This window comes from Pyrus communis, chromosome 16, assembly GCF_963583255.1.
Source record: "Pyrus communis chromosome 16, drPyrComm1.1, whole genome shotgun sequence".
NCBI classification, from domain to species: Eukaryota; Viridiplantae; Streptophyta; class Magnoliopsida; order Rosales; family Rosaceae; genus Pyrus; species Pyrus communis.
In genome coordinates this window covers 5,888,536-5,913,215 of record NC_084818.1, presented here as the reverse complement: position 1 = coordinate 5,913,215, position 24,680 = coordinate 5,888,536, and the positions used below count along the sequence as shown (strand labels likewise).

General features: G+C 36.6%; 3 protein-coding genes across 5 annotated transcripts; all 3 read right to left on the bottom strand.

Annotated features, from left to right (window-relative positions):
- Window positions 1-36: 36 nt before the first annotated feature.
- LOC137720617 (uncharacterized) lies at window positions 37-4,158 on the bottom strand. Of its 3 annotated transcripts, XR_011066561.1 has the most exons (9): window positions 3,681-4,158; window positions 3,124-3,300; window positions 2,868-3,017; window positions 2,247-2,348; window positions 2,087-2,157; window positions 1,901-1,968; window positions 1,388-1,495; window positions 1,172-1,259; window positions 454-591 (listed from the first exon to the last, which is right to left on the bottom strand). XR_011066561.1 is itself a non-coding variant. In XM_068459706.1 (7 exons), exons 1-7 carry the CDS (start codon window positions 3,930-3,932, stop codon window positions 350-352), a joined length of 1,062 nt encoding a protein of 353 aa, XP_068315807.1. In that variant the 5' UTR covers window positions 3,933-4,157; the 3' UTR covers window positions 37-349. The 3 variants fall into 3 exon arrangements, 1 of the variants encoding a protein (XP_068315807.1); XR_011066560.1 differs by having other exon boundaries at window positions 1,172-1,495; XM_068459706.1 differs by lacking the exons at window positions 1,172-1,259; window positions 1,388-1,495 and having other exon boundaries at window positions 37-591; window positions 3,681-4,157.
- Window positions 4,159-7,871: 3,713 nt separating this feature from the next.
- On the bottom strand, window positions 7,872-20,416 carry LOC137719688 (protein NRT1/ PTR FAMILY 5.6-like; the record flags this gene model as incomplete). Its single annotated transcript, XM_068458732.1, has 5 exons — window positions 7,872-8,736; window positions 9,061-9,605; window positions 9,823-10,040; window positions 10,315-10,415; window positions 20,364-20,416. Coding segments are annotated over 5 exons (1,782 nt in total), but the record flags the coding sequence as incomplete, so codon positions are not given.
- LOC137721150 (ras-related protein Rab2BV-like) lies at window positions 12,369-14,131 on the bottom strand. The gene is made up of 2 exons (XM_068460259.1): window positions 13,967-14,131; window positions 12,369-13,193 (listed from the first exon to the last, which is right to left on the bottom strand). The coding sequence occupies exons 1-2, from the start codon at window positions 14,129-14,131 to the stop codon at window positions 12,711-12,713; spliced, it is 648 nt and encodes a 215-aa protein (XP_068316360.1). The 3' UTR covers window positions 12,369-12,710.
- Window positions 20,417-24,680: the final 4,264 nt, after the last annotated feature.

The window sequence follows — 24,680 nt, the reverse complement described above, 5'->3', positions numbered from 1 at the left end:
CAGAGGGGCAATCACGGCGAGAAATTAGTAAATAGATAGATTAGTACAACGCATAATGCTAGATTGCTTTGTTAATTCGAAGACAAGTACGAATTACAGCTGCAGGAAACGTCCCGTAAATTGAAGATTTCTCAGAGGAGAAGATTTAATATTTCTGATTACTGTAAGAGACACTTGCGTCGCATACAAATTCAAAATGTGAGAGATGTAGGATCGTCAATCTATACACGGAAAAATCTATTCCCCACAGCAGCATCGCAAAACTACCTGCCACGAGATTTTGTTCCGACAGCCTCTTTCGCGCCCCTCCTACGGTATAGCTTTCGGGAAAGATGAGTATCTAGTGAAACTATATAGCAGCACTGACATCCGCTAAAAGCATCTTCAACGTCTCGTACGTCATGAAACAGATACCTACACCGGGTACCACCTTGTAGTATTCTGGGAGGATCCCTCTATATAAGCCACGCAACCCTTCTGTTTTGAAGATGTGCTTAAATGTGCCAAAAAGACCTGTTGTGTAGACACGAGCTCGGCCACCAGCGCCTTCCAACTGCTTCCGTCGCCTCACAAGATCCAATGGGAAGGTTGCTGCACAATATAATGAGAATAAAATGAAAAGAGCTGGACACCGTTGGCAAATGCCCATCATACTACAATACTGTTTGAAGACTACATTCTCCGAGGTCATGAAATCAGGTCTCGAACAGTTAACAAATCAAACAATGCAAAGACAGTGGCACATGACAAGTCAAGACGAGAAAATGATTTAAAAGCAACAAAAATAAAACTAAACCTATGATCAGACTACAAGCACTATGCAACCACTCTCAAATAAATTGAGTAATATTGGCTATTCGACCACTACCACTATGCAGCTTGAAAATATAGTGCAAGTACGAATGAAATTTAGTTTTTTCGGGAGTAATAATGAGGTGTTCAAATACCTTACTGGTCAGTCAGCAGATGATTTAAAAAGCTAACACTCACACTTTTATGACAAAATGAAGGAAGATAGTCTGCCTTAAATAAAGGAAAGAATATTTAGAGATTAAGATCCAAGTGAAGGCAACACCAGCCCAAGAGTATCCCCGCATGCACTCGCGAGGGCTTGAAGGAATACAATACCCATGAAGCCATTGGAATAAGGAAACCTAAGTGAGAAGCATACCTCAAAGAGGACACCTCTCACATTTGGTAACTGAAGACATAGTTTCACCTGAGAGCAGTTCCACCCTACAATAGAACCGACTGCAAACCTTTGGGAGACAAGTCACCGAAGAAATGTTGGACAGTGGATGTTAATCAAAACAAGGTCTTTATCATAAAAACAACAATAAGTTAGATGAGTGATGATGCATAAGAAATTTCTTGTCAGCTTCCTTACTAAGATTCTCAAATACCGCATTAAAAACCCACTCCGGCCTGGTTTCTGGCTCTAAGGGTCAGTCTGTTTAGAGACTTGGTGCAGAGCCTGCACCACAACCTGTTTTCTCTGCATCAAAAGCATAGAAAACAGCTATGTACATTAACTTTTATTTATTATTGACATTTCTAATTAAACAAACCAAATTATTCAACCACATTGTTAAGTGTAACAAGACTGCTCTAATCAGATTTCAATGCAATAGTTTAGGTTAGGGGTATTTCACCAAATGTAACCCTTAAAAGTAATCCAACAGAAACTATTATTGAAGTAGCAAATAGTGAAAAGAAATGTGCGTTAAAGCTACATGGGTAAAGGAAGCATTACATCCACGCATCAAGCTTGACACCGATATCTATACAATACAAACTATGACTTCCATTAAGAACAACCATCCAGACTATCTGACTCGAGAAACTATATAGAATCACTTTTCAAGAGATCTAAGGAAATAGGAAGGGTAAGATCACTCACCTGTTGATGATGCAATTCCTGAAAGGCTCCCACAAGCAAGACTAACCAACACAGTAGAATCCTCAGGCCTGATGTGAAGATAACAAAATTAGCATTATAGTGTTAGGCCTAAAGAAAGCATGCATGCAAAGGTGATTGTAACATATAAACCATTTAACTGCAGACTCAATTGATAAAGTAACCCACCTATGTGACTGCCAATAAGCTCTCAAGGTCTCATACACTGAAAAACTGATAGCTATACTGGGCCCAACACCCTGCATTATAGACAGTAGAGAAGTCAGATAAAACACCAAGAGAGGATTCTAGGCATAAATGAAGTTACAAAAAAATAATTTGAGAATACCAAGAGGGTTGCTCCGAGTCCCTTATAGAGGCCAAAAATACCCTCATCCTGGGTAATAGTTCGCAGTGTATGCCAAATTCCTTTGTAGTACATCACGTTTGTCTGCAAATTTCCAACAAGTCAATAGGCGAGCAAAATACATATGAAAACTTTTCAGTCGAGGCAGAGCTTTTAAATTCGATCAGAGACTAACATACAGTAATTCAAAAAGGATGAAATGGTTCAGAATACAGTTGAACATATGCCCCTGTAGGTATGATTCAAATATACAACTAGACTGTAACTTCTGGGGAAGTGTTTAAAAAAGAAAACATATGCCAACTACCAATGATTGACGCGACATGCATTCCCAAACATGGCAATCAATGGTTCAACAACTTAACCAATCTCATTTGGGAAGTGCTTTTAAATGACTGAAAGCACTTTTAGAGAAACTGTTTTTGGGTTCCAAAAGCACTTGAAGTTCTTCCTGCTTCCTGAAGGAAGCACTTCTAGGATTAACTTAATTTTACTAAGTATTGGTTTCAAAAACATTTTCTCTAACGGTTGTTTCAGTTGTTTAAAAGCACTTCCCAAATAAGTACAAAATCTAGTAAAAGAAAGCATTTCTTTCCAAATTACCTGAGCTGCAAGGCGTGTCCTTACAAGATCCAAAGGATATGTAACTGATGCAGCTGTTATTCCGGCCAATCCTCCACCCACAAAATGCACACCAAGGTCTGTACTCAAGTTGTCCCTATGATTTTCCAGTCCAGGAACTTTTTTTAGGAACTGTACCACATAAAACCCAATGAATTAAACATAAAACAATGGTAAAATAACTTAATTGACCAGTTGAACTGCATGAAGGTAACATGAACCAAGTGTTTTTACCAACCTTTTTATACTGCTCATATGAGTAGAAATTGACGGAAGAATATGGAAGACGATGAGCAATTGTCACCAAATTTCCTTTCCAGAAAGCTCTAAATCCTTCTTCACCAGCAATTCTGGAGGCCTCATGCCATATGCTAGCTTTTCGCATCGTTGCAACATCTGAGTGCATACCTTGCACCTAAAATGATAGCGTGATATCAGTAAAGCAGCTCCATTGTTCGATAATCATAACAAAACCCTATCTTTACTTGTTCAGTAACCCGAAAACTCGGGTTTAATTCAAAGTTCAAAATTTTAACCAAATTTTCATTAAAACTAAAACCAAGCATGACCCTTTGTTCAGTAAAGCATAACAAAACCCAATCTTCACTTGATCAGTAACTCGAACACTCCGACATTTAATTCAAAGTTCTTTTTTTTTTTTAACCAAGTTTCATTGAAAAGAACACACCAAACACCAAAATAATATATTACAAGTCTATAAATTAAACAAAAACTCATTAATCAGCCTGCAAAAACAAACATTAAAAATGAAGGAAAAACAGGGAGAAGACCCACCTGAAAGAGAATAGTGAGCCGAGCAAGAGGCGCCGTGCAAGTCTTACTGAGAGCGCCGGCGACTCCTCCGGCAAGAAGCTGTGACACCGTACCGATCTGAGACTGCTGTTGGTGCAGCGGCTTCGTCTGTTTCTGCGGCAGCGACTGCGCGAGCGACCTCACGCCACCTTCGACGGCCACGCCTCCATGGCCGGTATTCAGAGCAATCTGCCCTCCTTCCACCACCACCCCAACTCTCGCCTCCGTCTGCATTTCTGGGTTGCCGCTAGAATCCCCTAACTTCGCCACGAAGCAACCTCACCCCAAACTCCCAAAACCTGATAGAAATTGAATGCCGGAAAAAAAACCCTAGAGATTAGAAATTGCACGAACCCAGTTTTCTGCTTCTGCTGTGGAACTTCTTCATTACTCTTGTCTGCTCTCCCTGCCTAATTTGAACGCAGGAAGAGGTAGAAAAATGTACCAAGCGACGCCGTTTGACCGCTTTCACCTAGACGGTGCGTTTAAGGAAAGATTAGGGTTTTCCGTCATCGTCAACTAAACAAGTCGCGCGGGGGGCCCCAGGGGGGCCAATCAAGTGCATTGCGTCCTATTCTAGCACAGACAAATGGCGGTTTTCTATTAGTGAATAAAAAGAGACCGTTGGTACGTAAACACGACAGTGAATATTTTTTTGATGTGGGTGGTGTTATAATACAACTGGATGCAGGCAATTTTTGCGGCCGTGGAATATCTTATTTACCGATTATTTTCGCTTTCGAATATGCTTTTTGCGCAAGCGGCTTCACGTTCGCATGCGGACTTTCACAAATAAATAAAAAATAAAAAAGCTTTGGAGTGGGCGTATTGCTGCCAGCTGGCGAGGTTAACGTTGTTGTAATAGGAACATAAGTCGGTTAATTGTGTTCTCCACTACTTGTCTGCCACGTAGCATTCCCGAAGGGCTAAGTATTCAAAATTTCGAACTTTTTGTCTCTCTTTTTATCTTTTATTTTGTACTTTTCTCCCACCGACCAACAATTTTTCCGCAAAGTATTTTACTCCTATCCACCATTCACTTTGGGAATATTTTATTTAGGTTTGTGCTTATTACAAAAACAATAACAAGGCATTTTATTATTAAATGAGATCGGCTGTATGAATCGTAGAACATCATCGCGCTTGGTTCTGTGTCACGTCTTCATAGATCTTCCTTTACCCCTTCGACCATGAACCTCTGTTCCATAATCGCATCTTTTGACCGGAGCATCAGTAGACTTTCATTTTACATGTCCAAACCACCCTAACCAATTTTCTCTCATTTTTCCTTCAATTTCAGCTATTCCTACTATACCTCAGATATCTGCATTCCTAATCTTGTCCTTTCTCATGTGCCCACGCATCCAATGAAGTATTCTCATCTTTGCTACACCCATTTTATGTATGTGTTGATGTTTCACCGCCCAACATTCCATGCCATAAAGTATTGCCGGCCTTATTGTCGTCCTATAAAATTTTCCCTTGAGTTTTAGTGGCATACGATAGTCACACAACTCTCATATAGATCTTGAAATTTTTCCTTGAGTTTATCCATTATACAAATCTTGAAATTTATATTTATAAAACAATGATAAATTGGGTAATGAACATAACCCTCATTTTAGCAAAACCATATCCATTCACTTTTATTGTTCCTAATTTTCTTTTTTTTTTTTAGAAGTCAATAATGCAAAGCTACGATTGTATGAAACATAATTTCGTTCTAATTTATTAGCAAAATTTAGTTGTGACCTTCAAGCTCTTATGTGATATTACAAATTAGAATGTTATTGTTTGTACCAATTCAATTTTCAACTAATAAATGTGATTTTCGCTTAGAAAAGTGAGACATAATATTTATGATACTTAAGTTATGAAATATCGATGTTATTGTTGATCTTTACAGTAACGTTTAAATTATAGCATTACAAGATTGTGCGACCGTCACATTTAAAAAAATTTCCTAATTTATAACCAACTTGTATTTCAGTGACCATAATGTGAATTTGTTCATGGTGGTATAACTTTCACAAATAAATATATAAAAAAATGTATAGCATAATAGGAGTATGGATCATCTTGGTTCCCTTTAGTGGTAGGTTCAAATGCATGAGTACGTAAAAGAAAAGTGGAACTTGGATGGCTTCGAGTCCAAGCAAGATAGTATCTTTCTCTTTTCACGAGAGTATCTTCCTTTAGCCCCTAGGCAGGGTTGAGTAATTGAAATTACGTTAGACTAGCACAGATTAATTTATCATTATTAAGAATCTTTTATGGTCATTTAATAGTGTAATTTAAGGAAAACGTGAAAAGTTCAAAAAAAAAAATTTAGTTTTAACGAAAAATGACAAATAAAGGTGTAGTGAATAGTACAAATGAAAGGTAAAAATATGGTTTTTCGTTAAAAGTGAACAGTACTGGAAGTGTTTCGTTAAAACTCCATGGTATTTTTCTTTATTGTAAATGAGATCTTAAATTCGATTCTCGTTAAATACGAATTTGAACCACATTATTATTCTCTCATCTCTTAATATAAATAATATTATTTATTAACAAGAAACGCTTTATTTACTAACAATATAGAATTAATGGCGGTTAGTGCAAAGACCATGATCTCATTACTTTTTATCTTGTTATTCCCCATTTGTATAGCGTTGACATCTATCCCATCATGGGTTGTGACTAGGTGTCACGACATTGCCAAAAAAATTCAGAAATATTTGGAATGTAACACATAAATTAAAAATAAATAAATAAAATCAATTCCGTTATCCTACCAGCTCTTGGCCTCTAATTGAACCATGTTATAACTTATGTTGGGGGATTGGTTAGGCGGTATTTCAATATTATACATAATAATTTCTACAGTTTTTTTTGCTCCGCAGACTCATCAGTGTTTAAAATTTCGATAGACGTGGAAATAATAATATGCAAATTTATGAGAATATTAGAATCAATATCAATTGTCTTCAACGGAAATTATGAAAATTTGCAATATGATGGGTATACCAACTCTTTCAAATTGAGTCAAAATTAGATAAATATTTTCTCCAAAAAAAAAAAAAAAAAAAGTCCAAACTCTGCATGGGTTCTGATAAAATATATATACTAAATTGGTAAATATCATTGATATTCATTATTTTTCATATATCTTACCAATATAAGGGGAAATGTACCCTCCTCCCCACTAAAAAAAAAAAAAAAAAAACTTCCGTGACTTCGAATATTTTGATTAAAATATCAACAATTTCGTGAATATTTTAAACATTCAAACTAGCAACTAATTAACAAAAGCTTTGCCCCGTGGAATCATGCCGCATGGGTCTTTTCTTTTATACCCTAATTCTTTCCGATCGACATGCTCACTTTTTCGCTTGAAGAGTTAAAGACAAGGAAGTTTCGGCTGTTGTACTAATTCTACAACCAGTACTCTTCTGTAGACCACTGCTCGTTAATTAAGCTTCCATCTTAGTTGGATGTCTTGAGAATATTCAACTCCTTGAGCATTTCGATTCACTTAACTGTGTACACCCCGATCGAAATCAAAGCATGCTGACCGTCACGTGAGAGTGATGTAACCATATGCACAGTGCGGAAGCAATAATGATATAGAAAAATATGAGTGAATCAAAACCAAACTACTAAAAGTACTAGCTAATAACTTCTCATACAATGCTCAAATGGGGTGTTTGAATATAACAACGTGATCTACTCAACACCATGAACATCCCCATATTTTTAGAAAAATTTTCCGATCACCCATGCCCCCTCACGCACCGGCCACGCGTAGGCACGTGCCTGACACACATACGGAAACCTTACACAATATTGCTATTAAGATAAATAGATTGTTAGTTTGTTATTTTGGTGTAACGCTGAATATTGTTACTGTGCTAAAAACAGGGAAATTTATTTTGAATATTGTTGAATAATTAGAATAGTGGATATGTTATTTGTTTTAATACTGGATATAATACAAAGACTTGAAACAAAACCAAATCCAATACACTTTAGGATTCAATAGTGGGATAAGGATGGTTTGTTGTATCGTAATTGAAAAAATTGACAATGAAGAAGTTTTTAATTTTAAAAACATTAAACAAATTTGTTCAGCATTCAACAAGACAAACGTTATGAACCATCAAGCTCAATTTCCTCATATACACATAATAATTATAAAGGCATAAGTTGATCACTGCTGCTACACTCAGAAACATTATCAGGCACTACCCTCCTCCTCTCCACAGTTTTGTACGTATATCGAATAGATACCCACACATGAGCGAAGAAATTCACCGCATTCACTGCTGCCAAAAGCCAATAGAAATTGTCCAAACGGCTTGAACGTAAGTCCTTTCCAAACCAGCTTTTCCCTGCCTTTCCGGTGATACTATCCACAGCCATAATCAGAAAGCTACTTACGAAGCTCCCAGTTCCTATCACACTCAGATACAAAGCAATCCCTATGCTTCTCATGTTGTCGGGAACTTCGTCGTAGAAGTACTCTTGTAGCCCTACCAGAGTGAACCCATCTCCAAACCCTAGAATTATGTACTGGGGAGCTAGCCACAACACACTCAGAGATTTTGGATTATGAACTCCTAGTCTTTTTGTTTCGGCTAATGCTGCAGCTGTCATTGCTGCTGTTGAAAAAACCATGCCAACTCCAATCCTTTGGAGGATGGTCATCCCCCGTTCGTTGCCGTTGATTTTCCTTAGAACCGGAACAAGAACCTTGTCATAGACTGCGACAGATATCAACATTGCAATGGCCGCAAGAGAGTTGATTGTGGCTGGGGGGATTTTGAAGTTGCCAGTGATATTAAGGTTCATTGTTGCAGCTTGTTTGACAAAGAATGTTGGGGCTTGTGCGACACATAATCCAAATGGTATTGAGGTTATCCATATAGGGATCATGTTGAAAAGAAGCTTCACCTCCTCCACTCTTGTCAGTGTTGTCAATCTCCAAGGATTGTGTTTCTGTTGCAAACAAGATGTACTCTCATTCTCTTCTATGATCGCTGCCTTGTCTAGAAACCTAAGAAAACAAAGCTAAATACGTACTGAGTCTTGCTATTTCAACCATATTTACTGAACGATTTTTTACACAGACGAAACACACTTACAAAAACAGGTCGTACCTCTATATTTGGGAAGTGGTCAACAATATGGTAACAAAGTTTTATGCATAAAAAATTTGTCTAAAAACCTACGAATTAGAGCAAATGACATGGAACTAACAAAAATCTACGATTCTGTCTCTATTTGAGATGTGGTCAACAATTAATACGGTCTATATTGTCGAAATGGTTGCATTCAATAATAAATTGTAATTATATAATGAAGGCGTATGTTTGCTTACCTAAGCCTATTTGTATGCAGTAGTTGCCTTCCATGGGCTTGAGACTTGGGAACTTCGAATAGCAAAGCAGGATTTGAAGGATAGGCCAACTTTCTTTTTCTTATGGCTGCAACAAATACCTGCAACAAAGGGATCAAGGGGCTTCCTTCTGGGAGCCTATACCTATAGCAAGACTTCCCCATAAAGAAGGTGACAACTGTAATAGCCATGAAGATTGTGAGACCAAGAACAGCAACACCCCAACCCAAAAAGTCTTGAACATAGACAACTGCAGTCACCCCAAGAAGCAGCCCACAGCAGGTTGCAAAGTTCCACCAATTGAAGTAGGACATTTTCTTGATTCGTTCTACCGGGTGATCGTCATCGAATTGATCTGCTCCAAAGCTCTGAAGACATGGTTTATGCCCTCCAGTTCCAAGAGAGATGCAATACAGGGCAACAAAAAGCACCACTTCATGAAGCCTTCGAGGCGGCAGTCGGCAGGGGGTTGTATCACAGGGCTTTAGACTAGGGACGAACTGCGACATTGTCAGCAGACTTAGACCCTGATGATTTAAGGATTTTGTAAAAGGTGTTAGTCCAATATTTATGAGTAGTACGATTGAATATAAATTTGGGAGAAAAACTTCCTTGCGACAGGGGACTTTGGTAGTAACCTTAGCGAAAAATACATGACAATACGTCACTTACTAAAGATACCACCATAGTGTCATCCCTTGTGCAGGTAACTTTCTCTGGTAAGTTAGGGCTTAATATATTCACCGTTAGATAAATGAAGGATGAAACCATAACCATGCCGAATCGGCCAGTGTAGGCATCTGCTAAAAATCCTCCAATTAAAGGTATTAATGTTGTCACTCCTGACCAAAAGTTCACAGTTTTGGCTGCTGTTTTGATTTCTTGATGAAGTACTCCGGTGAGGTAGGAGATGAGATTTGTTGATAGTCCAAACCAGCTTAACCTTTCACTAAATTCAATAGCTACAACAAAAATAAATATATCAATCACTTTGATGAGAGAGATAGACAAACAAATATATAAAACCAGAAACAGCTTTACACAGCTGATCGTGTATATGACAAACAAATATATACGATCGAAGATGGCCGATTATATACTCAGAAATTACCGGGTAAAGAGAGTTCAAGAAATTAATGAAATGCTTTGACGAAAAGAAAAAAAGAATCAAAATGCTGGCTTTCAAAGGTGATTTGAAAAATATAAAGAGACCCACAAACACGCAGAGGCACTTACTGATGATAAACAGTGAAGCTTTCCAAACACCAGTAGAAGCACGGCGAGGAACTCGTCCTCTATGATCTATGGATGAATCATAAACCCAAGTCTCGTCGTCCCTAAATATATCCGAAGCATGACTGCCTGATTTTCTTTTCTCCAATCTATCATGCTTCATCTTTAAGGTTTTTTAAAAAACTTAATAGAAGATGAGGCGAGATTAGTTCCTCAGCAACAGTTGAAGTAGGGCGCAAAGCACCCACCCTCCTCGAAGAGAAGGGACTATTACTTCTAGGAACCCCCCGCTCGACGCATTCTTTTATTCAACAAAGGAAGCTGAGAAATGTTACGAAAAACAGTTTAGTTTGTAATGATACAAATTTCAAACCAAGAGTGCCTGCTTTTATAGGAAGAACCAGTTTGTTGTTTTTTGATTCAAGTCTGTGCTTGTTTCTCACTGTTTTTTTAACAGCTAAGGGACTCTGTCATTCGATCCTTTGGTTAAAAGGTTAATTAATTTGTTCGATATGAAAGCGATCTCACAACAAATTTTCTAGATTAAGAAATCAGAACCGTTTGGCATTAATGTTTAAGAGTAAATTTGCAAGCCTGCAGATCTATTTTTCGACTTTCAAGCATCTAGATGCTATGAACATGGTTCATATTACCGATAATTATTAACGACATTTCAAGTGTGATGACTTTCTGCATCCTAAAAGGCTAAATCCTCGTCTAGTCTCTACGCACCCAAAACCGTTTTTAAAAATATATTGCGATGATCCTTGTGATTTGTCTAACTCCTTACTTTGGTCTTGGAGATTTGAAATCAATAGAAGTAGTTCATGAAATTATCCACCATCAATCATTTTGGTCAATCGGTGAAAAATTTATGTTAAATAAGGATCCAAGTGACAAAATTACCCTCAATATAATAAACAATAGGCCAAAATGATTTGACAAAAATTGAGGGTATTTTGTCATTTTATCCTTATTTTGTTGAGATTTTTTTAAGAAATGACCAAAATAATTGATTGTGGAAAAACTCAAGGACCAATTTTATCAATTTCAAATCTCAAGGACCAAAGTGAGGAGTTATGCAAATTTCATGGACCATTTTGATTAAAAAGTTTATTGTTAATGAAATAAATGTATATAAATGTGCTCTCATTTCTTGGAGACATTTTTCAACCGGAAACACTACCTAATACACTTAGTATTATAATACAATTAGTTGATTTTTTTTTCTTTCAAATTTTAAACCAACACGGCCCTGTACATTGAAAAAATCTCTCTATTTCTTGCTTCATCTTTCGCTTGGTGTTGTTATTGAAATAATGGATAAAAATGGTACTGAAACAAACTAGAAATATGGAGAGTACCCTGCTTTTGTAGGAAGAGAGAGTTTCTTTGTTTATTAGTGGAGTGCTTGCTTAAAAATCATCTCTACAAAGAAAAAATAACTAAATACGAGATCATTTAATCATTTAATAGTTCAATAAATATATGTAATATTTTTTTTCAGTTAAACATTTAAATTACGACGATATTAATTGAATGGTTTAACGATTTCTGGTTTGATTGACTTATTACTGAGTTGATCTCTGAGGAATAGTCTAGAGAAAGAAAAAAAAAAACGATTTCGTCAGTAAGCAACATTGCAAGATTGCAACTACTTAAGTATCTACGGCGGAACTTGTTCCACTTTTCAATTGGTTACTCGATCTAGACTGAATTATTTGAATTAAATTAGACTACTATTAAGTTGTGTTTGCTTAACTCTAAACGTTGGAACTGAATTTAATAAATTGGACAATATTTTATTTTTTTTAAAGGGAACAACCGGTGGCAAGCCATGGTTATCCACCTTTTCTGGGAACCGAGAAGACTTACAGAGATATTTCAACCTATCATGTCTTACAAGTCTCATCCAAATGAGTGAGACTGTACAAACTTCGACTCAACGCATGTATTTTTCCGAAATCAAGCAACTGTTTCTGAGCTATCTACAATGTACAGATTGTCATTTTTAAAAAAGTAATAACATCATAATACATGGAAAGATTTATTGCAGCATCAAGTACAGAGATCCACAAGATCAGAGATAAATTTTGGAGAACAAGAAGAAGAAAAGAATAATATGAACACATACAACGCTTTTTTAACCTAATCCTTGCCTATAACAAGACCCCGGTTACCTCAGTTACCAGTCCAAAAATCAACAGAAACAGCGGACGCTGTCACGTTCATCTTCAACTACAGTTCACTAAAACCCTGTGCTTTTCACTTTAGCGTCTAGAGGTTAAAATACATGACAAGTAGCTAGAAACTTAGCCACATTTTTCTGTAAACAAAAACAAAAATTGTATACGCTTGCCTACTTCTTTCCGTCTTATAGATCGATAGTTGATACTTTCTTAGTTAGAGCAACAAGTTCTCTTGTTCATGTCACCGGAAATATTTGCAACATTGATGGTAGTTCCTTGAGGGAGTCCAGTAGAAACTGCCTCCTGTGCTGCTAGTGCCTTCTTGCTTATTATGTGATAAATGTCCAACAAAATGGTCTGAAACGCATTCTCGACATTGAAAGCCTCCAATGCTGAAGTTTCAAGGAACGAGAGACCTTCCTTCTCAGCCAAGATTTGAGCATCATCTGCCGGAACTGCTCTCAGGTGATTCAAGTCAGATTTGTTCCCGGCCATCATTATGACAATGTTAGAGTCTGCATGGTCTCTTAGTTCGCGGAGCCACCTCTGCGCATTGTCAAATGTTTGCCTCTTGGTTATGTCATACACCAATAAGGCACCAACAGCCCCTCTGTAGTAAGCACTCGTAATGGCTCGGTACCTCTCTTGACCTGCCGTGTCCCATATTTGTGCTTTCACTGTCTTCCCCTCTACCTGCATCAGAATAAAAGGATATATCTTGACGTAGAAGCAAGCAACTATTCCTTAAACTTAGATGACTAAACAATCAAAACCAAGTGATGAATCGCTTCGATTTTAACAGCTGTTTGTCAGTAAAAGACGCGTCGTTTAGACATGTGAGATTGAGAGGGGTTTTTATAGTATAAAAAATGATAATCCCTTTCTGAAGTTCTCTACTATACATAACAAGAGAAGCCCTACAAGCCCTGCACAGAACCCTGCCACTAAACAATTTAATTACATCTGTACTAAAATGGTAGTTTTGACATAGATTGACATTGGTACCAAACAATATTCTGCAGAATGGCAGTATTCTACCTAGATTGTCCATGGCAGTCATGGACGTAAACCGGATGATACGCAAGGCAACATTGGTACTATACCTTAAACTGTATAAGTAAAGTTATATAATAACTTCTCATCCTTAGAGCCTCACAGGCTATAAACAAATAGTTAAAGTCGATATGCACGAAGGCTTACTAAAACTCAATCCATTGTTTTGGTAAGAAGAACCGCAACGATATGGTTACCAGACGGGCGCTAAAGTTTTTGTACTTCATAAAACTTTGCCTAAGGAGATCGAAATAAACCATCAGAAGACAATTATAAGGATTTCCCACAATTCTATAAACGATAATTTATTCCTTCACCATTGTTTCAATGCAAATAAAAATTAAAGAACAAAACAATATAAAACCAAGAAAATTGCAAACGATCAATATTTTCCAAAAAAAAACAAAACCAACCTGCAATGTCCTAGTTGCAAATTCAACTCCAATGGTGGACTTAGACTCCAAACAAAACTCATTCCTCGTAAACCTCGAAAGAATGTTCGATTTTCCGACACCCGAATCTCCAATCAATACAATCTTGAAGAGGTAATCGTATTCGTGATCAACCTTGTACGCCATACGTTCTACTCCTCACACACACACACACACCACCCACACCTGGCCAGATCCAAAATTCACCAAACAAAAAGCCATTAGCAATCACAATACCAAGCAAATTAACCCATTCTCTCAGAAAGCGGTTTCATTTACCTACGTTTTCTTTCCAGTCTGATTTTCCCGAGAAACAAACGGAAAGTGGGTAATCATAAAACAATGGCGCGGAGAATGGTGATCAACACGATAGAAGATTTTTTGAACGTTAAGTTTCGTTGGGAATGTTTTTGCATTGAAGTTTTTGGAAACAGAGAAGAAGAAAAACAGAGAACGGATGAAAATGCACTTAAAACGGCCCTTCACGTGGGAAAGGACGCGCGGAATTCGGAGAGTCTCTGTAAAGTAAACGGACCCTTCGCACGACATGCCGCATAAAATTTAAGCCCGTTCTCAATGTTGGCTTGTTGACCAAAAAAAGGCTCTCAATATGGGCTTAGGGCATATTTAAGGCCCACTGAAAAACTCCATTAGGGTTGCTTATTTTTATTCTTAAAAAAAAACCAAATAATCACACATACAGACTATTTTATCTTTTTAAACACTCTTCTTTGAATTTATCGCATTGTTTTTTTTTTTTTAACAAACGATAAATCGAACCTAAGGGGGTGAAGGGGTGTGCTAGACCTCACAATGAGCTAGATTCAAATTCGTCTTTGGCGATAATCAAACCTAAGACCTCTCGATCACTTACAAGTAAAAAAGGAATATTTATTACATTGTTTAACATATATCTTATTTGTGTTTCAGTACTACTATCTGGTGGTATTCCTCTTCACTTGGAAATGAGAGGTCTTATGTTCAAATCTCGTGGATGGTGAATTTGATACCAAACTAGGTTGCCCATTGTGTGACTTAGCCGAACTCCCCATCTCTTTAGTATAAAAATATAGATGTACTAAAAAAAAACATATATTTTATCTAATTTGATGACCAAAAAAAAAATAGTGCAATTATCGTTTCTCTTGAAGAAGCTTAGCAATGCTTCATGAACTCTCACCATATTTTCAATTATTGTTACGAACTTACAAGCACCTATTATTTTTAAACGTCAATTAAACGAATTTACAAAATTAATTTGGATAAGTAAATATCATGTTAAAAATCATTGTTAGAACTCATAACCAATTTGAAAGTGCAAAGGATAAATCGAAATAAAGATTAAGCCATTAATAAAGTTTCGGGTGTTTTATCAATGAGTATTAATAAAGATTTGGGTGTTTGGTTACAAATATATCAAATTACTAAAATAAAATTTAAATAACCGGCGTTCTAGAATAATTGATCCCCATACGAGGTGAGTAAAATTAGGATACTGACTGGTCCATGATTATTTCGTTTTAGATCAAAATTCAAACATGATAAGCTTAGCAAAAGAGTAATGACCAAAGTTTAGACTAAATTTGCAAACCATATAACGTGTCATAAATAGAAATAAGTATTTAAGCAATAATTCAATCATCAACAACCACATCATATGATTTACAAAATTTGGTTTAAAACTTTGATCTCCTTAACATTAGCTTTAGCAAAATAAGTGAGTAATCTGACAACAATATCAAAACGGAAAGACATGGCAAAATTCAGGATTAGGGTATTGACTTTAATCCGAAATATGGCCAAATGCAAATATCGATTCACAAAATCAAAGACGGATAAAATACAATGTGTGAAATTATTGGTTTACAAACTCAGTGCCCATCTGATTTACGAACTCAGTCGCTACAGAATGATACGTTCTCGTTCCACAAATAAGTACCTACAACATGATCTTGTTGCACATCTTTGGGCCAAAAGAAGCATGGAGTAGGAGTTTAAATTTTATATTGTTAAATGTTTTTTAAAATGTTGTTTAAGTTTCATGTTGTTAAATGTTTTTTTTTTATGTTGTATAATTTGTATGTTGATTAATGTTATTTAATGTTATTTCATATTGTTTAACGTTGTTTCATGTTACTTAATTTAATTTAATGTTGTATAATGACTTAGGAACTTATAGGAAAAAAAATATAATTTAAAAAATATATATGAAACAAATTTTGTGAAATAGAAGTTATAGGATAAAAATAGAATTTAAAATAAAATAAAGCAACTATGTGAAATAGAAGTTATAGGAAAAAATGGAATTTAAAAAAAAAATGAAACAAATTTTGTAAAATAAAAGTTATAGGAAAAAATAGAATTTAAAAAAAAATTAAAAATATAAGTTATAGGAAAAATTTTGTAAATAAAAAATAATAATAAAACTATAAAAAAAAAATTCAAATGCAACGGCTAGCTTACGTCAGCTAGTCGTTGCATTTGAATTTTTTTCTTCAGCATTCATGTCGGCTATAACCAACAGGAAAACTAAATTTTCTGGCCAGCCCCGGGCTGGCTAGCTGGCTGCTTGCAGCTAACCCTCCAGCCTTCTAGCCTTCTCCGATTCCATGGGGCCCTCTCGGATTCTAGAGTCATCTGGCCTAGCCCTCGGTTGGAGACGGTTTTCGAGCTATTTTCTGCCTTCTGTACCCTTCGGGTCATCTCCAATCGAGGGCTGGCCAGAGGGCTCGTTTTAGCCCTCTGGCCCTCCAAGATTCTCCAAGATATTAATATTTTAATGAACAGTACATGGCCATATTTGCCTCCGTCTCCAACCTAGGGCCAAATGACCATTGGGCCAAACATAATTTATTATTTAAAAACTACAACTTAAATGTTATTTAAGTTTCATGTTGTTAAATGTTTTTTTTTTATGTTGTATAATTTTTATGTTGGTTAATGTTATTAATATTGTTTAATGTTGTTTCATATTACTTAATTTAATTTAATGTTGTATAATGGCTTAGGAGGTTATAGAAAAAAATAGAATTAAAAAAAATATGAAACAAATTTTGTGAAATAGAAGTTATAGGAAAAATAAAATAGAATTTAAAATAAAATGAAACAAATTTTGTGAAATAAAAGTTATAGGAAAAAATGAAATTTAAAAAAAAAATATGAAACAAATTTGTAAAATAAAAGTTATAGGAAAAAAATAAAATTAAAAAAAATATATGAAAAATAGAAGTTATAGGAAAATTTTTGTAAATAAAAAATAATAATAAAACTGTTAAAAAAAATATTCAAAGAATTCCTGTCGGTTATAATTGACAGGAATACATTTGTATTATTTAATATAAATGTATTACTGTCGGTTATAACCGACATGAAATCCAACATAAGAAAAAAAAAATGGCTAGCCTTCTAACCCTTTCTGATTTCGTGGGGCCCTTTCAGATTTCAGAGCCCTCTGGCCTAACCCTCGGTTGGAGACGGTTTTCGGGCTATTTTCGGCCATCTGGCCCTCTGGACCCTTCAGTTGGAGATGACCTAATATTTTAATGAACAGCACAGGGCCATATTTGCCTTCATCTCCAACCGAGGGTTAAAAGGCCATAGGGCTCGTTTTAGCCCTGTCACGAAAAACCGTCTCCAACCGAGGGTCATAATTTCACATCCCGGCCCGGGACAGATCACTTCCCGGACCCGCTCCACCACCGTAACACGATATTGTCGGCTTTGGGTTTACCATTCCCTTACGGTTTTGTTTTTGGGAACTCACGAGCAACTTATCAGTGGGTCACCCATCATGGAATTGCTCTAGCCCCCTTCTCGCTTAACTTCGGAGTTCCTACGGAACCCGAAGCCAGTGAGCTCCCAAAAGGCCTCATGCTAGGTAGATATAAGAATATACATATAAGGATCACTCCCCTGGGTGATGTGGGATATCACAATCCACCCCCCTTAGGGGCCCGACGTCCTCGTCGGCACACCACGACCAGGGTTAGGCTCTGATACCAAATTGTCACATCCCAGCCCGGGGCGGATCACTTCCCAGGCCCGCTCCACCACCGCAACACGATATTGTCCGTTTTGGGCTTACCATTCCCTCATGGTTTTGTTTTTGGGAACTCACGAGCAACTTCACAGTGGGTCACCCATCATAGGATTGCTCTAGCCCCCTTCTCACTTAACTTCGGAGTTCCTATGGAACCCGAAGCCAGTGAGCTCCCAAAAGGCCTCGCTAGGTAAATATAAGAATATGCATATAAGGATCACTCCCCTAGGCGATGTGGGATGTCACATATAGGGCCAAACATAATTTATTATTTAAATTTAAAAATTACAACAACTTAAATTTAAAAACTACAACAATAATTGGCCCAAAAAACCCAAAAAATAGAATTTTTAAGAATTTAAAAAAAAATTGGCCCAAAAAAAAAAAAATTTGAATACAACGACTAGTCAGCAATCCTGTCGATTATAACCGACAGGAATACATTAATTTTTAATATAAATATATTCCTGTCAGTTATAACTGACAGGAATGCTATATTTTCTGGCCAACCCTCCAACCCTCTAGCCCTCTCCGATTCCGTGGGGTCCTCCCAAATTCCACAGCCCTCTGGCCTAACCCTCGGTTGGAGACAGTTTTCAGGCTATTTTCGGCCATCTGACCCTCTAGACCCTTCGGTTGGAGATGGATATTTGGTTGTTCATTTTTGGTCTGCATGGGAAAGATCGATTTTCTCCCATATGTGTTGATTGATAGTTATAGATAGACAAAGCCCTATCCCTCGTTGCCTATTTATACAGGTTTAGCTAGCACTACAGCAACGAGAAAAACTTCAGTACAAACTTTCTTGATTAAACAATAAGAAGCTAGGAAATTTCTATTCATGTTCTATATCACATAGCAACATTCGCAAACAACTCACATGAAAAATATTAGAGTAGCTCAGTCATGTTGGTAATACAAGATCATGCATCGATCAATATACGTACTTACAGTGCGTGCCCTACCATGCAAATTATGCCAAGTACAATAGTCGATCGAGTGATGTCGTTTAGGAATATTCGCAAGCTGCCTTTTCTCACTTCCAACTCTGTCACTTGTTTGAGCATATATCATCAAGGTAATGCTAGGGAGACAAGTTTTTAAACTAAATTTTTTAAATCAAATGATGTGGTGTTGTTGACCCTAAAAACTACCAAGCCTACGTGATGCACAGGCCGAGTAATTAATAAGCTAACTATATCCTTCGGTTGTGTGCGGGGTGTGCCAATTCGTCGACCGAGCTCTGCCAAGGAGTAGAATATGTTGATGTAGTGTTGGGCACGTTACTGACTTCTTGATCTTGCAATTGCAGCTGAGGAAGGAACACGTCTTGACTTTCAAGTTCTAGAGCCTGAAGATAAGGCTGCTAGTTCTGCGAAGTTCAGTATCAAATTCAGCTTTTAATGTGCCGAATGTAGTAACCTAGTAACACCTCATTTCGCCGAGAAGACTGATGAGATGACCTCTACCAACAAGGACTCGGAAATCCTTGTTTACCGAGACTTGGATAAATAACTAGTCGATCTCGAAACAGTGCTGTTTATCCAAACTGAAGATGCTCCTCGGTCAGCTGATTCTACGGCTCCAGTATTGTTTATCCAAACTAAAGATGTCGCCAGTTGCCTTCACAGTGCTGTTTATCAAAACTAAAGATGTGTTGGTGGGAAGAAAGGGGAGAATGATAAAATCTTAGGTTGTTAAGAAGCTTTGCACAGGGCAATTTGTGTGTTGATTTGGAAGGGGTTTGAAATGTTGCCTGCGACTCTGTATTTTTAGCATCCATACTTTTTGCTCGGCATGGCCAGATAATTTTGTAGAGCCTAACTGCAACTCTAACTCACATAATTCAAATTGATCCGTGTCAAAGGCCAAGGCATATCCTTCAGATTACTGTTCGTGACTTTTCAAACAAAATAAAAGCCTATCTAGGCTTATCACATCTCATCAAAAGCCTAGCCCACCTAGGATTCTTATCTCATCATTAAAACTATATCAGTAGCCTTTAAACTCATCTCACAAATCCATCACCATGCAAAAAGGCATAGCCTACATAGGTTCCTTATCTCATCATTATCGTGACTTCATCATTCTCCCAAAACCATGCATCCTGACTATTCAAACCTCATCTTAATGTACCATGCTGCTCCAGACCGATAACAAGGATCCCAAGTCCATTTGAACTGTACCGCTTGCTTGGAAATTGTTGCATCTCATCCATCTCACTTAAGAATATGTCAAAATAATTTATATTAAAAGATAATTATTATGATAAAAATCATAATATTATCCTTTAACAAAATTATGTTCACTTTCCATCCGATGATTGGAAGCTATGCTCACTCAACGGTCTTGATTGCACGAGTCGATGATGTAAATTTGGGTCCAAACAGGTGTTGATGATTGAATTATTACTTAAGTGTTAATTAACATGTTTATTTCTTACTTGTAATACATTATTGTAACGTGTTTATTTCTTACTTATGATACAACATTTAATTTATAAATTTAATTTAAATTTTTTTTTATCTAGCTAACATTATCCATATAATAACATGCGACCGACCATGATCAAATAAGCACGTGTCTTGGCATTCAGATGTATCTAAAGGTCAAATCGTGCATGGCATGTGGTGTAGATCAAGTTTTTTTTCTTTTCAAAAGCAAATATCTATAGGAAAAGCTAGACATGGGAATGACACCACAAATTAATATGCTTTAGTACCTTATTCCCCTACATTGAATGAAGTAAAAATGACCTTCTTTCGAAACTTTTCTTCAAACTGGCTCCTGGCTTTCTAGTTTTTCAACAGCCATGATCAAGTACGTTGGATAATTTTCTCCTTTTGGCAGATTTGATTCGGGACGATAACCCTCTTGATACTACTTGCATCGACTTTTATAGACGCGCCACTTTATCCACTAACTTATCACCGACGAAGGGCTATTGCACACGTTAATTGCAAGTCTATGAATAAGGTAATTCACTCATGAGGTGGATCCTAATTAAATATTCTCATGAGGATGGGAATAATGTGATCACCAATATATACCCAAGTTTGATTACCCCTCCCCCGTAGTTTAGTAGAATTAGTTGATTACTCCAAAATAGCGAGTCACATTTAACCATTCTGGAACTCCAAGTAGACAAAATGCTAACTAATTAAAATCTATGTTAAACATGTAACATTGACCTCAAATGAATAACTCATTTTTCTTTGTCCTTGAAATATTGGTTGGACATCAACTCTGGCCCAAGTCAACCTTTCTAATACAAGAATTGGGTTGAACTGGAACTGTCAAATGTCCAACCTAAACCCACTAATATCAAAACCACTGTTCTAAAAAGCGGGCTAGGCTGCCGCCTAGGCACTGGGCGTTGGGCTGCCGCCGCGATTATTCCAAAAGCATTCAACAAATCGGCAAGGATATTAGGTGGCCGACAAAGCGGGCTAGGCGACCTCGGCGGCCTCAGCGGCGGACTAGGCGGTTATGTTAAAAAAATATATACATATTGTTGTTTCACAGCATCGCCTAAAAGAGGAGGCGTTCACATAATATTGAAGAGAGAGAGAGAGCCATGTAGAATTAGAATAACAAATCTGCAACTGTAAGGATAAACAAGAAATTGACCTCGACAGTTGGGATTTCTTCGACCGAGCATGCAACGTTTTAGAAGATTTCTTTGATGCGCTTGAGGTTTTGGGTAATTTTACAAAGGAAAAGGAAGATTGGTGGAGCAGGGAAATTTTACAAAAGAAGAAGAAGATGGGCAGAGCAATCGAAGGCAAGGAAGAGGAAACGGAAAAGATAAAGGCCTTTGCAATTTCCAAGGCATCAATAACCCATCCCTTCTCTTTGACGGTGTCCACTACTTTCCACTATTAATTACCCATCTTCAGTCTCCAATTTATTACCCACTACCAACTTATAATTATAATAAAATAAAATAAAAATAGTTACCCTCTCCGCTAGTAAATATGTTCTATACGGGTAATGTTAGTTTTGTTAGAGAGACTAAATCTTATTTATGGATTTCATACAAGTATAATTTTTTGTAAGTATCAATATGCACTAATGTACAAGATATACAAGAAATTTACCTAAATCCGTCTAAACCCCATCTAGCCGCCTAGAAACTCGGCGCCAACCCACCGCCTGACTAGCACCTAACGATTTTTAGAATCTTGATCAAAACTAGGATCCATCCAGTGGACAAGCCACTACTGCCGACACGTTCTAAATTAGCAAGATGCCATGTGCAATGGATCGGTTAGGAGAGGGAAAATCTGCATTTTCTTCTTCAGATAAGGATGCAGTGCATCGATATGACAGGAAATGGAGTTATCCAACATCATATACATCCACAAATGGAAAAACTTTTCTGGATTTTAGAAAAATGTGATCAACTTTTCCAGGCAAATATACTGATGCATGTAATGGAAGATGCAGTGCTTATCCTAAGCTATCCAAAAGGAACCTAAAGGCATGATGATATCAAACTTCAAAGATTGAAATTCTTTAACTACCGTATCTTCAAGATAATGTGATTTAAATATAGTATCCTAACAGTGCTTACGCGTCTAAACATCATTACTTGTAATCCCTTCATTGGTTGATTACAATCATCCAAATAAAGTTTCCAGTTGGTAGTACAGAAAGGAAGGGATTAGTCAGCACTATAACTTGATGCCACCTTTATCCAAATCATTAACTAAACGAATTAGCATATGTTGTAAGCACATATGAGAAGCCTGAGGAATCCATGGGTTTGATATTTTTCTAAGCAACGCCACACCATTTGACCACGTGGAATATCTTTTGTTAGCAGCCATGCTGATCATGAGATTCTTTCGGTCCTATATTCTTTCGATATCCTAGAATTATGTTTTAAAAAGACAAATTAGTCACCTTTAGCACACCTAATTAGAACATTATCTTTCAATCAATAACTTTAAATAATGACATATATATGTTTTGAAGAAAGTGGTCTAGTTTTTATAAGAGACTAAGCTGAACTGCATTTAGATTAGATGTAATGTCGGACTAAGAAGAAGCATCATTAACAAATTCTGATATTAATATTATGACTTATTCTATTAACACCTCACGTATCATTGATTAAACCCCACATACTTAATACATCTCATATTTGCTTTTTCAATTAAAAATTATTTTAATACACTACACATACTTCCTCATAATACCCTTACACCTCACATTCTCATACACCTAATATTTTCCACATACACCCCACATTTTCTATACACCCCACATTCTTCAAATCTTATAATACCCATTTTCAATTTTAATAAATTAAATTGACTTAGGTTTAAAAGCCTAACATTCTCTAAAAAGAGAAGTCTACAATTCAGTTTATTGAGCTTGAATTTCATTGGGTCATCACAGCCAATCTCCTTATCTCTGTCTCTTAAGCCTTTTGCTAAAAAAAAATGATTTCTGCTAAATAATGGTACCTAGGAGGAACCTAACAGAGCAAAAGTAAACCCCAGAAGACGAATAAGAACGGAAAAGACATTGTTGGGTTGGCCTCCTATGAAATTGGGTAGTATGGAAAGCAAAAGCAAGCTTAAATAATTACCGATGTCGTTGAATAGTTAAAACAATGACAAATATGAAATTTTACCTCATGTGAAGCTTCCAAAATATTGATATTGTATTTTTTTTCTCAATCAACGTGTTTATAGTTTCAATAGTTAGAATTTTATTCAACAATGGAGTGGAGGGTGAGAAGGTTTTTGATAATTGAAGAAGATAAATAATACGTTAAAAGTAATTATGGTGTATTTAGAAATTTCTTTTTTTCTTTAAACCTCATAAGGTTGAAATTGTCATTGCTTAGTAAGCTACATAAGCTACTTAATATTAAATTTTAATGTGGGATGCATTCAACATTACGTGGGATGCTAATAAAAAAAAGCCTAATTTTATTTAATCCATATCTATTAATATTTTATTATTAATTCTCTCTTTTTCTTTTTTCTCAAAACTTCCTCTCTCGCAAAAACCAATTCTACGAGAGATTTTTCAATATGACGGAAATACGAAATGGTACATCATATGTCACCATACAAATTGTTGGATATGTTTCTTAAAAGTTAATAACTTAAAAAATAAATTTCCCACCACTTATATAAAAATACGTGATGTACCACTCGTATTTCGATCACAATGAAAAATTTTCTCCAATTCCACAATTGCATACCAAATCAAAAGCTAACTCCCAATTCCACAATTGCATATCAAATCAAAAGCCAATTCCATATCAAATAAAAAATCAATTCAAAATCAAAACAAAGATCAAAACACAGGTGGCAACAAGGAGGCAACCTCGTCGTCCAACGTCTCAGGCTACTGTGGCGGAGAACATGCCTTTGATCGGCGGCCCTAAAAAGTTGTCGTACCAATCCAAGACCTTCACCAACGTCTTCATCGCCATAAGCATTGGCGTTCTTGGCCTCCCATATTCCTTCAAGCGCACTGGGTGGCTCATAAGCCTCCTCACCCTCCTCCTTGTTATGTTCCTCACTGGAAAGGGATCCTCTTTAGATCCCTTCCACCATATCCACATAATCACCTAATTCGAACCCTTGAAATTTGATCAATGGTTAAAGATATTATAATTTTTAAAGGGGCCTT